The sequence below is a fragment of the Elephantulus edwardii genome, unplaced genomic scaffold (genome assembly GCF_000299155.1).
Source record: "Elephantulus edwardii isolate Elephantulus edwardi_28Jun2011 unplaced genomic scaffold, EleEdw1.0 scaffold00133, whole genome shotgun sequence".
Lineage (NCBI taxonomy): Eukaryota > Metazoa > Chordata > Mammalia > Macroscelidea > Macroscelididae > Elephantulus > Elephantulus edwardii.
This window is the reverse complement of record NW_006399883.1, coordinates 3,333,145-3,349,184: the sequence shown is the minus strand read 5'-3', so window position 1 is coordinate 3,349,184 and position 16,040 is coordinate 3,333,145. Positions and strand designations below refer to the sequence as shown.

The following is a 16,040-nucleotide window of genomic DNA, read 5'->3' as shown; positions in this document are numbered from 1 at the left end:
GCCACAGGGCTTTTGAAGGCAAATGATAAAGCCTCATCTCATAATTTTTAAGCAGGTTGCTAGGAGGGGCTATTCCTTGGAGAGGAGCATGTTGTTCAGCAAGGCAGAGGGTTGGCAAAGGAGAGAAAGCTCTTCAATCATGTGGATTGACACAGTAACTGTCACAGTGGGTTTTAGTGTGTCAGGATGTGTGAGAATGGCACAAGAGAGGGTTCAGATCTGTTGTTCATAGGGTCGCTATGGGTTTTACACTACTCAACAGCACCTACCATCAATAATACTGAGAATATTATGAGTTAATCATAAACTGTTTGAAAAATCTAGGTTCCTAAATTATGTCAGGAATTAATTATCCTGTTTAAGAAGTAAACACATGTAAAAAAATAACATTTGTTGCAATCAGATACAAAATTTTAGCATTTTCTTTTTTACATATAATTACTGTTTTAAACATTTCTAATCAGAAAGCAGAGTACCAGAAAAATGTCTGTGTTTCATTGACTATGCAAAGGCATCTGACTGTATGGATCACAACAAATTGTGGCAAACCTTGAGGAAAATGGGACTCTCAAAACACGATTTTGCTTATTTGAAACCTATACTTAAACCAAGAAGTACTCCTCAGAATAGAGTAGGGAGATAGTGCATGGTTCAAAATAAGCAAGGGAGTGTGTCTGGAATGCATCCTGTCTTCATACCTTTTCAATCTATATGCAGAACAGATTATAGGGAAGCAGAACTTTATGAGGAGGAGTGTGATTGGAGGAAGATTCATCAACAACCTAAGTTATGCAGATGACACAATCTTGCTTGCTGAAACTGAGGAGGGACCTGAAGGACTTGCTGCAAAATGTTGAGGACTGCAGTCTTCAATATGGATAGAAGCCCAACATTAAGAAGACTAAGATTCTAACCACTGGACAGCACCATGATAGATGGAGAAGAGATTGAGGTTGTTAATAATGACAGCTTGTTTGGCTCCACAATCAACACTCTTAATCCCACCAGTCAGGAAATCAAAAGACAAATTGCATTGGGAAAATCTTCTTTCAGGGACCTCTCCAGAGTCCTGAGAAGCAACGGTGTCAGTTTTGAGACTAAGGCGTGCCTAATCCAGACCATGGTCTTGACAATTACTAGTTGTGCTTCAGAAAGCAGGACAGTGACTAAGGATGACAGAAGAAAAATGGATGCCTTTGATTTGTGGTTCTGGAGAAGAGTCTTGAACATATCATTGATTTCCAAGAAAACAAATAGGTCTGTTTTGGAGAGGGTGAAGCCAAGTTTCTCCTTGGAGGCTAGGATTTTGAAGCTCTCTTTCACATACTTTGGGAACATGGCCAGTAGGGACTGGTCCTTGGAGAAAGTCATCGTGCTCTGAAGAGTGAATGGATAGCACAGGAGAGGGAGACCCTGCATGACATGGATTGATACAGTGACTGGAACAATGGGGGTTGGTGTACCGGAATTAGTGAGTCTGGCTCAGGGCAGGGCAGGGTTCAGAGCTGCTGTACATAGGGTCGCTATGAGTCACAGGAGACTCAATAGCACATAACAACATTAACAACAATAATAAAGAAATTTAGCAAACAGTATATTCAGCTATATCACAACCTTGAGGAGCCAAGAAGGTGTGCTGCAATCCTGAAGGCACACAGTTTGAGGCCACCAGTTGTTCCATGAGATAAGGTTGGGCAATCTCCTCCCTTGTGATTAACTGCCTCTGAAAATTGGCCAGAGGGTCAGTATAGGTCAATTTGAATCAATGGTACACAACAACAGCAACATTTATATCTTAGAGATCACTTTTAGGAATGTAAGTAAATAAAATAAATAGCCTACAAGAAACACATGATGTTGCATAAAGGAAAATACTATTAATTATAGAAACCAATATATATCAACTTATTGTAAAGTGTTTCCAAAACATGAAAACTGTTTTGGAGTGGATATTTTTATGGCATTTAGTAAAAAAAGTACTTAAGTTACAGAAGACTTTGAACACAATCATCTATGATTAAATATTTACTGCTCTATATTCAAATTTAGTAAAAGATAAATCAGTATTTTAATAGTATATTTGCTACATTTTCATATCACATATTTAATATTTCTATTCTTTTATTTTGACCATAAATATATACATGTATGAATTATTGGTCCATGTTGTATGTACCTTTATACTCTTAACTTGTATTAAAAAATCTATACTACTCTAAGGAGTTAAGAGTTGAAAATTCTGTACAGTTATCAATCCCAATAATGTTTCCATTTTTCCCCAAGACCAAACATCTCTCAGCATTTGCTGATATTATTGTTGTCTATAACCATGATATATATATATATATATACACACACACACACACACACACACATGTAATTTTTTTTAAAGAATAGAAATATTTCTGAAGGACCAATATTTGGGAAAAAGTCACCAAAGAATAATTAAAGAAAATGAATATTTTAACTAGATATTTTTTTTACTTTCTTTGACTTATACTAAAAAATAAAATTAGATCAAATTTTTTTTCTTACTAAATTTCCCCCTATAACATGGCAACAAGATTATCAAACTTATCAGACACTTTCAATCTTCAAAGTAATTAAACAAATGACAACTTTTAAAATTTTATTTCTCTGTTTTATGGCCATATTATGTGCTCATCTTTACATTCTCCACAAATATATCTTGCTTTAAAAATGAGTGAATACATAGTTGGGTGTATGGAAAAAATAGTTCAATATACAGTTAAGTTACTGAAAAAATACTCATGCCAATTGAAAAGATTTGGATAGGAAAGTAAAAGTTGTGTTGTTTTTGTTGTTATGTGCGATTGAACATATACTGCAGAACCTTTTCACGTACTAAAGGTATTAATGAAAGTATTAATTTACAGATAAAACAAACACAGTTTTACTCCTTAGCCATTTGTACCAATAGTTTCACCTTCTAAGGAAGTTATAGATAGAATGACAAGTTCTTCTATGGGTGAACAGATTTAGTCCTAACTATCAGTTTAAAAAGTATACACCTCTGAAAATCTGTGAGATTAATACCTACCATGCTGATTAGTTGCGTACATTGAAAAAAATATAAAGTATTCCATAAGGAATAAATAATCTAAATTTCAGGCATTGTTATAAATAATTAAAAATTTTAAAAGGACAGCAATACTTTTTTAATCTTTCTATTAAAGCAATGCACGGACAATTCTTGTTTCAGAATACCACCTATTTTCAGTAGTAAACAGAGTGAAAATACAGCACAAATATCCTTTCTTCCAAAATTAATTTTAGGATATTTACACTCATTCTTTCTCCCCAAAAAACCTGACGTAATTTAAGTAGCCTTCATTTTTCTGCAAAAGCACAGCACTTCTCCGTAAAAATACGTCTGAGTGCTCGTTTCACGTCCTTGTTCCTAAGTGTGTAGATCAACTGGTTCAGCATTGGGGTGACCACAGTGTAGAAAAGGGCTATAAACTTTCCTTGCTCATGGGAGTTGCTCTTTGCTGGCTGGAGGTACATGAAAATTATACTCCCATAAAACAGGGATACCACCGCCACATGGGAAGAACAAGTGTTGAATGCCTTTCTTCTCCCTTCTGCTGACTTAATCTTTAACACCGCTCGAGCAATGTGGCCATATGAAACCAAGATGAGACCCAGAGGCAAAACAACAAATATGAAACTGGCCACGTACATCTCTATCTCATTGAGACTAGTGTCCACACAAGCCAACTGCATAATGAGAGGCATCTCACAAAAGAAGTGATCGATGTGATTGTTCCCACACAGTGGTAGTAGCATGGTGAGTGTGGAGCCAACTAAGCTGGTAGTCAGACCCCCAAGCCATGAGGTAAAGGCCAGTCCCGCACAGAGCTGAGGATGCATGATAACAGTGTAGTGTAGTGGCCTGCAGATAGCGGCATAGCGATCATAGGACATGACTGCCAAGAGGTCACATTCTGTTGCTCCTAACCAATGGGAGATATAGAACTGGACCACACATCCCCCATAACTTATGGTTTTCTGTGGTCCCCATAAATTGACCAGGAGCTGTGGGACAATGCTTGTGATGAAACTAATGTCCAGAAAAGAAAGATTAGTGTGAAAGAAGTACATGGGCGTGTGGAGATGCACATCCATGCATGAGACCAGAATGATGATGCTATTGCCTACAATAGACACCACATAAAACACTGAGACGAGGGCGAAAAGGACAGGTTCCAAGGAGGGTCTAGCAGAAAAACCTAGTAATAAAAATACTTCGGGAGTACTTGCATTGGCCAGTCCCATCACTGTATTCAACTGAGGTCAGGAAAAATGACCACCTGTGGATAGGGCAGAAAACGTAAGAAATGTAATGATTAAACATTAGCCAATACAAAACTAATCATTTACTTGTTGTTTTTTATTTACTTAACTGTATTTTAAATTTAATTACTCTTCTAAAATATAAAAAATGGCCAATTCCTAATATATGTGAAAAGATTTTAAAATATTCATAGACTATGAAAAGTGGTTAGCATTAATTTTTAAAAAAAAATTAAAATGCTATTTAGATTTCCAATGACTGAAGTGATGTTTTACATTATTAGTATGAATTTACTTAAATAGATATTGGTTTACATATGAGAACCACTGTATAGTTTTCAATATTATATTTATCTTCTCTCATAGCAATTATTTTTCTGTCACATATATTTATCACCAAATTTATCTTGAGTCTAACTTCTCCCACTTTAAATATAATACTCTCACTCAATTATCCCCTAAATTATTGACATAATGTTCTAACACTATGCCTACATTCCCTTGACTATATTCAAATTATTTTCAAAACATCAACCAGCGATAAGATATGATCATATTATTCCACTGGTAAAAAATCCATCCTATTGTTATGTTGTGTGTGTGCTTCGAGTTGGAACAGATTCATAGCTAACCCTCCAGCAAGTTTCAAAAACAGTTTCTTTAACAAGGAAGGAAATTGTCCATCCTTCTCCCACAGAGTAACTGGGGGATTTGAAACATGTGATTTTGAGATTGCAGTGCAGCTTCTTAACACTAGGTCATCAGCAAAGCTAAAGCAACTATTCCCTTTTTTTGAACTTTTCATATCTATGGTTCATTTTTTGCCTCCTGCAGGCTCAAACTTATTCCTCTCAAAACAGGATCAATTTATAGCTGACATTTCCTTGGTTTCTGAGACTATAATTCACACAGGAGGAAATTTCCCATGTTTCTCTTGTGGAATTGTTGGTAGATTTAAGCCATTAGAGATGTGCAGTGTTTGGTTTGGCAGTTTAATTCCCAGGGTCAACACTAAAAATAATTTCTCATTTATGACTCATTTATTTAATATTGAAATAATCTCAACTTATTTCTTCTTACTCATTATTTGGGTTTTTTTATATTACATATCATCAGAGGAAATTCTGGTGATGTTGTCTGTAGTAAGTTACACTGCTAACATAAAGGCTAAGTATTTTTGTAGTTTGAATCCACTAGTAGTTTTTCAAGAGATAGACAGATAATCATATGTAGTATTATTTACAGACTTAGAAAACCAATGGAGTATCATTTTTCCAACTTGATGGTAATGAGTTTTGAGTTATTACCATATAACAAAAACACTACACTTTCAAAATTAAATTATAGGTTTTATTGGGTCTCCAGTGTCTAGCACAGTTTATGACATATAGGAGTACCTTAATTAGAATTCATTGAATACATACATTATAAAACAGGCCATTGGAATATCACATGACCATAGGAGGTTCAGAACTAAAGTAACATAGCAGTGTATTTGTTATGAATCCTGCTTAATCTTCGATATTCAATAAAGAGTGGTTAAGAAAAAAAATCTTACAACTGTCAGAAACATGCAAAGACAACCTAAATTAAGTTCTTCTTGATACAAGAAGAATAAAACAAAATATATCCTACCAAAGACCAATGTATAAGTCTAAAAACCCACACAGGAAAAATGCACAATATCAGTTGGTTTCAGGAGCATTCTTTTGATGGTATTAGAATATTCTTTTTACAAAAAAAGTTGGAAATTTATTAGAGTTCAACCAGTTTTGAGTAGAATAGATAATAGAAGCTGAAGTATAAATCCTTACTTTTTGGTTTTTTTACTGACTTTAAATGTTTATTCTTTAGAAAATTAGTTGCTTTTTTGATACAGCTATACAAAGTTCTTACTGTTTTTTTGGTAATGGAATATAATGGAATTTTACAACTCCATAAAAAATGTTGGCTTTGCCTAAGAAACAGTATTTACTGTGTGTAAATAGTTGACTGACAAAATTCTCTACCATCCAGCACCCTAATTAATTGAGCTATCTCAAAAGGAATACTTCAGGATTTACAAGAGAGAGAGAGACAGAGAGAGAGAGACAGAGAGAGGACATATTATATGCACATCTTCTCAAAACACAGTGTCATGGCCCCATTCCTAGGCAACCTTCAATAATTTCCAAATACAACTCCCAAGGGGTGAAACTTACTTGTGTACCAACAGAGGTTAAAGAAAAGAAATAAACATAAACATATATGCACATTCACAGTGTTTTAGAATGTATGTAGAGTTTTCGTTTTCATAGATAAAAATAGGGCACAGAGAGCTTTTACAGAATTTGTCAAAATTTATACCTGTAATTTCTGTGCCAGTTTGGAATAAAAATTCCAAAATAATAATTTTATTTATACACAGGCAGGCAGTGTAGCACTTATATACCAAGAAAAGTAATTATAAAGATATGCTTTGCCAACATCGGGAATAAAATATGAAACTTTCATAAAAGGAATAGTTTTTGTAAAATATAGATAAGGAGGGAGGTGAATTGTGATAGGTATATTCCATGGTGTCATGATGGGATAAAAATGATTGCCACACATATATAAAACCACCACAGCTGATATGATAAGAACATAAAAGAAATATACAACTAAACTTAAAACTTTATTCTTCCTTGCCAGGATGGCTGGGGATGAATTGATCAAAACCCAATCAAATGAAGAGAAGATAATCCATACTGTGAGTTAGGACAGATTGCTGCAACCAGAGGACTTGCTCTGGACTAAACTTTGTTTTTTGATGCAGGTGCTTGAAGTTTCCAATTTGAACAGTGGATCCTTCAGGAAAAGGGACATGCTTGTTCACTCAGGGTACTGGTTTGATAGGGATGAGCAAATTATAAATTGGCTATCTAAAAGGGAGATGTTCATTAGGGAGGGAATAATTGGCTTACATGCTTTCCTGAAAACAGGTATCAGGAAGATGATTGTAAGGGGGGAAAATCCCCCACAACATAGATGAATGAAATACAATAGGAATGAAACACTGTATAAAACATAGTATACATGCATAAAATACAATGTTTATGAATGACAAAAATATTAATAAAAACCTTTAGTCTCACCTGTCGATGATGTCAGGCTCCTCTTTGTAGAAGGAGAGATACTTTATTGGCTCATAACTGGTGATATGCACAATATGCATAAATGTCTCCCAAAAGATGGCAACCTTGAGGTCACTCATGAAGTAAGTTATTTTCTCTTGTCAAGTGGATTCTGACTCATAGCTATCCTGCAGGGCCAAGTAGAACTATGTTACCAGGTTTTCCAAAGCTTTCCTAGGCTGATACATGATAGCATGTGAGGAGATCTTTTCTCCCACAGAGCGGTGGCAGGTATGAATTGCCAGTCTCTCAAAGGACATTCAAGTTCATAATCATAGCACCATCGGGGTCCTTTAGGGTAAAGAGTGAAATAAAATTTTTCAGAAAAACAAAACTTTTGTGGTAATATGTTCTGACTCAGTTTCTAGAAGAATTATCTGGTTTACTGAAAGTTTTGGTGTTGTAAAAAGCAAATAATAGAGCTAAATGAGAAATATCTAGGTTATTTGAACAAATATAGCACACTGTTCCCTCATCCACAGTGATTTATCAAAGATCTTGATACTTTAACAAACTCTACAAGTCCTGTCTCAAATATTGTACCATCAAAGATAAAGAAAAATGATACTATATATGTTGAGAGTAACTGAAAGTTCTCAAGTCATATACTACAACCTTAGACATAGGAGACATTAAAATACTATACATCACAAGAATTGCAAATCATATTACTTAAATGGGTCAACACTCATGATTTTATCTTAAATTACCAAAAAGTCTTTGATCATCTATTTATCTTCCATATCACAGGATATTTATATCTTCCATAAAATGAAACTTGACTTACTAGTGGTGAAATAGTAGCATCATCTCCTTTTAAGCAAGATATACAAGTTCAGTGGATATGATAATTAAGAATAGAAAAGTGGATGGGATTTTTTTAACAGAAAATAATGAAAAACTATAATTCATTGGTAATATACTACATTTACATGCATGCATAGTTGACATAACTATAATTTGAAAGGATATATAAGGAGTTGAGTTGGAAGAGTAAGTATAGTTTTAAAAAACTGGTGGCAAAAGGAGTGAGAATGACTAAGTCATAGTCCTTACACAAAGAGAAAATACAAATTAACCCAAAAGTACCCAGTGTAACAAAAAGCCATATCATTATCTTATAATCATAAGACAATCATTTTATCCCTTGAGCTTTCAGGAGAGGATAGATGATGTTGTACATCAGGGAAATGAAATTGGAAGGAAAAACAATCTTTTGAGAGTTTATTTTCCCTGCTGATCAATTACACACAATTATTAAAAAGAATCTATATGACATAGCATTGACAACCTAAAGGCTGAGACTCTCTGGTGGTTCAAATCCACTAGGTGCCCCATGGGGAAAAAAGAGGGTCAATCTCTTCCCATGTGATTTACAGCCTCAGAAGCCCAGTGACAGTTCAGCTATGTTTTGCTTCTACCTATACCACAATAAGAGTGGAAGAAAGATTGAATACCGTAAACAAGTAATTGTCAAGTTTATATAATCACGTTTTTATCAAGAAAATAATACTTTTTTAATATGGCAAGATGCTGCTTACAGAATATAATATTCACATAAGCAGCAGTCAAAAAAATAACACGATATATTACTTTGGGCAAATGTGCTGTCAAGGATCTCTTTAAAGTTCTAATGATCAAGGAGTAAAGTACTAAGGTGCACCTAAACTATGCCATGATGTTTTCATTTTACTTATGTGCATGTAAAAGTTGGATACTAAATAAGACTGAAGAGGAATTGAATTGTGGTGCTGATGAAGAAGTTTGAAGATACCATAGACTGCCAAAAAAGGAAGAAAAGTTGTCTTAAAAGAAGTAATGTAGCAAGGTAGCGGAAATGCCTTCTCTTTCTCTCTCTTTGGTCTCAGCCACAGAAGTGAGATAATGAAAGGAATGTCATAATTTGGAAAGTGTCACAATAAAACACACGTACTGTATCCCCACTGTGGCTACTGACTCTAGATGTCCACCTGTGGCAAGTGTGAATACCCTGCCAAGCTTAAGTACAGTTGGAGGCCAAAGTGAAACGGAGAAATACCACTGGTACTGGTCCTATGTGTTATGTAAAAATTTTATGGTGCAGATACAGGCATAGATTCTGTGAAGGAACAACACCTACATCCAAGAGGGCAGCTGTTGTAGCATTCAGCTCATCTTAAGAATTTCAATGTATATTCTGGTCTTAAAAAAATTTTAAAAAAAAGAAATATTGTGAGATGATCCTTGGAGGCAAGGATGGTGAAATTTTGTTTCACATACATTTAGTGTGTTATCCAAAGGGATCAGTCTTTGCAAAAGAACATCATACTTGGAAAAGTGGAGATTAGCAAAGGAGAGGAAGTCTCTTAATAAGATGGAGTTACAAAGTGAGTTTCTTGTAACAATGAGTTTGAATGTAAGCACAGCAGATTGTGAAGATCTCACAGCAACAGGCAAGATTTGTGTCTTCTGTATATGGGATTTCTATGAGTCAGAAATAACCCAAAGGGGCCTAACGTCACTGTTATGTAGTTCCAGACATTATCCGTTTCTTAGAAACTTCATACGCTTTAAGCAGCCACATCCTATTATCATTTTCAAATTCTGGTTACCACTCAGCGGCATTTTGTATCTGTAAATTGCCATATTCTGGTTATTCCATAGATTCATATGACTCAATATAATTTAGTCATGGTTCTTCATTGTGGTTCCATATATCATAATTTTATTTCTTTTGGTAATGATAGAAGGGTGTCCTATCTCCTTCTGTGCCTCTGAAAGCCCACCAGAGGGTCAGCTATGGGTCTATTCTGACTCTATGCTACACAATAACAACAAGAAAAACTGGATAATACTATATTTTATATAGCTTTGAACTAGCAAGTCGACCCATAGTAGACCCTCCAGTGGGTTTTCAGAGGCAATCAATCACACAGGAGGAAATTGCCATCCTTGTCCCACGTTGTATATAGAGTTTTCATATATATTCCTGTGAAATTAAGAACCGACATGAATGCCTTGTTTTCTGCCTTTGAAAGAAAGCAGTCTTAATATTTCCTTATGACACATTTTATTAGAAAGTAGTATTCCTTCTCTGATTGATTTACACCTTAAATAAGTCTGGCTTTCACAGATTTTTCATTTACTTGTTGACAGATACTTCACTTATTTTCATCTTTTGGCTATTGTGAACAGTATGTAATTATTAGCAATGCAAGTATTTACTTAAGACCCTTATTTCAAGTATACACTAATCAATAAAATTACTGGGTCATATGGTAATTTTGTTTACATTTTTGAGGTTCATCTTATTGTATTTAATGAAGCTGTACTACTCAATATTTCTACAATAATAGACAAGTTTTCCAATGTCTTCATATTCTTGTCATGACTTGTCAGAGTATGAAATGGCATTAAATTGTAGTTTAGATTTTTAATTCAGTTATTTTAGCTATTGAAAATTTTTTCATGTTTTAATGAACCACATGTATATCTTCTTTTGAGAAATGTCTATTTGAGATATATTCATCAAAGATATCCATGAAAAGAGTAAAAGATCAAAGGGGAAAAAAAGAACCAAAATAGATGTCAGAAGATACTCTGAAAATTGCACTAGAGCATCAAGAAGCCAAGACAAAGAGAAAATATGCCAAAGCGAAAAAGTGGCATAGAAGGTTTGAAAGGTCAGCTTGAGAAGACAAAGCAAAGTAGTATGATGGAATGTGCAGAGATTTGAAATTAAAGAATAAGAAGGGAAAAATTAGCTCTGCATTTTCTCAATCTGTTATTGTTATGTGCTGTCAAGTCGCCTGCAACTCATAGCGATTCTACGTACAAGAGCTCTAAACCCTGCTCTATCCTGTGCCAATCTCACTGTCTCTGACACACCTAACCCCATTACGCCAGTCACTGAATCAATACACCTTATAGAGGGTCTTCCTCTCTTGCACTGTCCCTCCCTCCTCACAAGCATGACATCCCTCTCCAGAGACTGGTCCCTCCTTGCAATGTCCAAACTATGTCAGACGAAGCTTCAGAATCTCTGCCTTCAAGGAGCAGCCTGGTTTAACCCTCTCTAGGTTGAACCTGTCTGTTTTCTTAGCAGTCCATGGTATATTCAATATTCCTCTCCAACACTACAGCTCAAAGGTATCAATTCTCCCTCTAGTCTCCATAGTCATTGCTACACACACACACACACACACACACACACACACGCTCGCACAGAGGTTTTAAAAAGTAATTGGCACAAATTGCTAAGGATAAATCATTCCTACAATGTTTTTTCCTGGAGCACTCCAGCAAACTCCAATGTTCTGATATAATCATTCTTCACAGTATTTCTGTGAGGTAAATTAGTAAGATTATCACAATTTAACATTTGGAGAAATTGAGGTACAAAGAAGTGAGAGGAACAGTGGGACCCATCTTAAGAAATCTACTTTGTTTTCCATGTCAAAACCGTCAGTTTCTCCTTGGGAGAAAGATGGGTAATCTCCTTCTATGTGATTCACTGCCTTGAAAAACCCACTGAAGGGTCAGCTATCCTTTGGCTCTGACAGGACAGTAAACCAATACTGCTATTAATCAACTTCTTTCTGCTGAACACAGTGCTTCTTGACTTGTGTTTTGGTTTTTTTTTTTTTTTTTTAATTGTGCTGAAGATACATATGACAAAATACGTGCTAATTAAAAAATTTTGCATGTCCAAATTCAATGCCATTGATTGAATTCTTTAAATTTTGATACTATTCTCTTGTCCTTTTTCTAAGTTTTCTCTACTGTTTATAGAAATTACATATACTTTAACCCACACTCCTCTTCTATTTTTCTTCTCAAATCTGAAAACCAGTAGTAATCGTAAGGTTATATATAATTTTGACTACCATATTTATAAATAGCTTAATGACTATAGAGAGGCTGAGAGTCCAAAATGCATTTCTGATAGAAAGCTGTTATAAAAAAAAAGTGCCACACTGCCTTCCATGGTGGTTGCACCATTTTACAGTCCCACCAACAGTGAATAAGGGTTCCAGTTTCTCCACAACCTTGCCAGCATTTGTTTGCTGTTCTAGTAAATTTTACCATTCTTACTGAGATGAGATGATAGCTCATAGTTGTTTTGATTTGCATCTCTCTTAAGAGCTAGGGATTTTGAACATTTCTTCATGTATTTGTTTGCCAACTGAATGTTTTCTTTGGTGAAGTTTCTATTCATATACTGTGCCCATTTTTCAATTGGTTATTTACCTTTATCTTGTTGTGGTGCTTGAGTATTTTATAAATTCTAGATATAAGTCCCTTATTTGACATGTCATTACCAAATATTTTTCCCAATGTTTGGCTACCCTTTTTACCTTGTTGGAGAAGTTTTTAGATGTGCATGGGGATTTGATTTTTAGAAGCTCTCATTCATCTATTTATCTTCTCCTGGTTGTAGATTTTTCAGCATGCGTGGAAGACAGTTGATGTTGTAGATTAGGACTTCTAGAATTCTTCCAAGCTTTTTTAAATGAAGTTTATAGTTCTTGATTTTAGTTCTAGGTCCATAATCCACTTTAAGTTGATTTTTGTATATGGAGTGAGGTGTGGATCTTGCTTGAGTTTTCTGCAGATAGTTTTCCATTATTACCAACACCATTTGTTTAAAAGGCTGTTGTTTCCCCACTTAACTGATTTCATCTTCTTGTCAAAAATCAATTGACCATAGGTAGACAGGCTGATTTCTGTTTTCTCAATTCTATTCCATTGAATGTGCCTGATTTTGTACCAGTACCATGCTGTCTTGACCACCAGGGCAGTGTAGTAGGATTTGAAATCAGGGAGTGTGATGCCTCCTATCTTGTTTCTCTTTTTAAGGAGTGCTTTGCTTATTCAGGGCCTCTTTCCATTCCAGGAAGTAAAACTGGAGATTGCCTTTTCCATATCATTGAAGAATGGGGTTGGTATTTATATTGAGATTGCATTAAATGTGTAAATTGCCTTTGGTAGTATTGTCATTTTCACAATATCGAGTCTTCCTATCCATGAGCAAAGAATATTTTTCCATTTCTCCAAGTCTCTTTTTGTTTCTTTTAGTACTGTTTTGTAATTTTCTTTGAATAGATCCTTTGTGTTTCTGGTTAGATTCACTCCCAAGTATTTAATCTTGTGATTAGCTATTATGAAGAACCACATGATCCTATCAATTGATGTAGAAAAGGCCTTTGACAAAATCCAACACCCTTTCCTGATTAAAACACTCAACAAAATAGGATTCGAGGGGAATTTCTTCAAAATAGTAAAAAGTATATATGCAAACTTGAGAGCCAACATTGTCCTCAAAAGAGAGAGATTAAAGACATTCTCTTTAAGAACAGGAATTAGGCAAGGATGCCCACTATCACCTCTCTTATTCAAGATTGTATTAGAAGTCTTAGTGATAGTAATAAGACAAGAGAAGAAAACAAGAAACATCCAAATTGGCAAAGAGGAGGTAAAATTATCTCTATATGCAGATCATATGATAGCATACTTAGAAAACCCTAAAAACTCAACAAGGAAACTACTGGACATAGTTGCCATTTCAGCAAAGTGGCAGGATACAAGATCAACATACAAAAATCAGTTGGATTTCTCTACAGTGGCAAAGAGAATACAGAGCTGGAGCTAAAAATTGGTTCTGTTTTCTACGTGCTTTTCTCCACAACAATTATCCTTCATACTACATAGCCTTTTCTTTGTAAATACTCCTATCCTCAGGTTACTGGAATGTCATTCTCTACTTCACTTTTGTCCAGTGGAATAATTACCCTAGTGTACTACATCATTTTCCCCTTTATTAGATGTGAGCTACAATATCGCATGTATGGACTTTGATTAAGGTACCTAATATAGAAATGTTGGGCCCTAAGGAAAATACTTTTATTGATATGTATTTTAAAAACCTTATAATATCAGTGTTGATATTTTTATGCCAGTTAATGAAAAAAATATCTAATGAGGCATACTTTACTTTGGAATCACTTGCCTCCTATGTTGTATTCTTCGTTGCCTAATGCCTAATCTCTTAATCTAGAACATAATTTTTTCACTTACAAAATGAGTATAATGATAACTTATATTTTTAATTAAAATTATTTAATTTATATAAATTGCTTTAAAAACTTGCTTACCAATATCAAGTTTTAATGATACAGTGGTTATTATTATTATTAGTTTAAATCAATAAACGAAACAATAAGTTGTCCCTGCACTATGGTTATTTTACTTATAAATGCACAAAGATATGGAAATAGAGCAGAGGAGAAGATGTAAAAGAAAATCAGTGTTTTGGTAGAATGCAGTTTTTCCTTTCATAAATTTTTATTTTTATTTTTTACATAAAACAAAATATGTGTGAATTATTACTTAGTTTCTGTATGAAATTGCACAATTGTAAGAATTATTACTTGCAATTCTGAATTATTACTTACATGTTTGTTTTCTCAAGTCCAAAATCTCAGTGTCTATTGGAAATAATAAAATGAGCTGCCTGCTGCTTCAAATGTGGTATTTAATCAGGAAAATGAAAAAAAAAAGTACCAGAAGATTAGATTTATAAAATTATAACCTAAAGAATAGTTATGTGCTCACCTCGGCAGCACATATACTAAAATTGGAACGATACAGAGAAGATTAGCATGGCCCCTGAGCAAGGATGACGTGCAAATTCGTGAAGTGTTCCATATTTTTGAAGTGTACTCGGGGTTGGGGGTGGGGGGAAAGGGACGTGGGAATTGTATACTAATGAAGGAATTTTTTTTTCTTCGGAGGGGGAAGCGAGCTGGTGGGGAGGGGTGGGCAGGGAGAAAAATGCGGAAATGAATGAATGGAAATCCAAAACCTCTGTAAATGTCTATTAAAATTAATAATAATAATAAAAAAAATAAAAAATAGTTATGAAGTATTCACTATCATGCTGAATGAAATATTTCAGTCACGAAAGGACAAATACTGCATATCACCACTGTTATAAAGCAGATCTGAAATGGGGGATTGGGTGGAGAACAGAATACGAGTGTATAGATAATGACCATTGCATTGGACCAGATGAAAGAAAGAACTGTCTAAAATGAATATATGATTAGGCACAGCCCAGAATGAGGTATTTCATTGAAAAGAGGACTTGGGGGGCCTGTGAGTAGGTAATTCTGCAACAATAAATGAAAAAAAAAATTAAAAAGTAAACTGGGGGAGGGAGATGGGAGGAAGAAGGAGTAAAATGTACAACAATGAATGAATGAAAATCTAACTTTTCTGTAAACATTTGTTAAAATCACAATGAAAAGAAATTTTATTTAAAAAAGAAAATAAAAAGAGAAATAATTATATAACATTTGAGGTGGTAGCGTTATTGTCAATGCTAAAAGACTGTTTTGTTCTATAAATTAACAAAGTAAAAGACAGCTACCTACACTGAACTCAAGTACTAAACAATATTTACACCTCAAATATCCTGCCCTCCAAAAAAAAATTTTAGGAATTTTAAGCAAGTCATCATTGTTCTTAAGGATCCTGTAAGTATATCCTCTCCCTGAGTCTCTAAGTAAATCCTTATTGGTCTGCATA

General features: G+C 34.6%; 1 protein-coding gene across 1 annotated transcript; it reads right to left on the bottom strand.

Moving 5' to 3' along the window:
- Positions 1–3,351: 3,351 nt before the first annotated feature.
- Positions 3,352–4,299, bottom strand: LOC102875433 (olfactory receptor 2C3-like). The gene has a single exon (XM_006894018.1). It carries the CDS (start codon positions 4,297–4,299, stop codon positions 3,352–3,354), a length of 948 nt encoding a protein of 315 aa, XP_006894080.1.
- Positions 4,300–16,040: the final 11,741 nt, after the last annotated feature.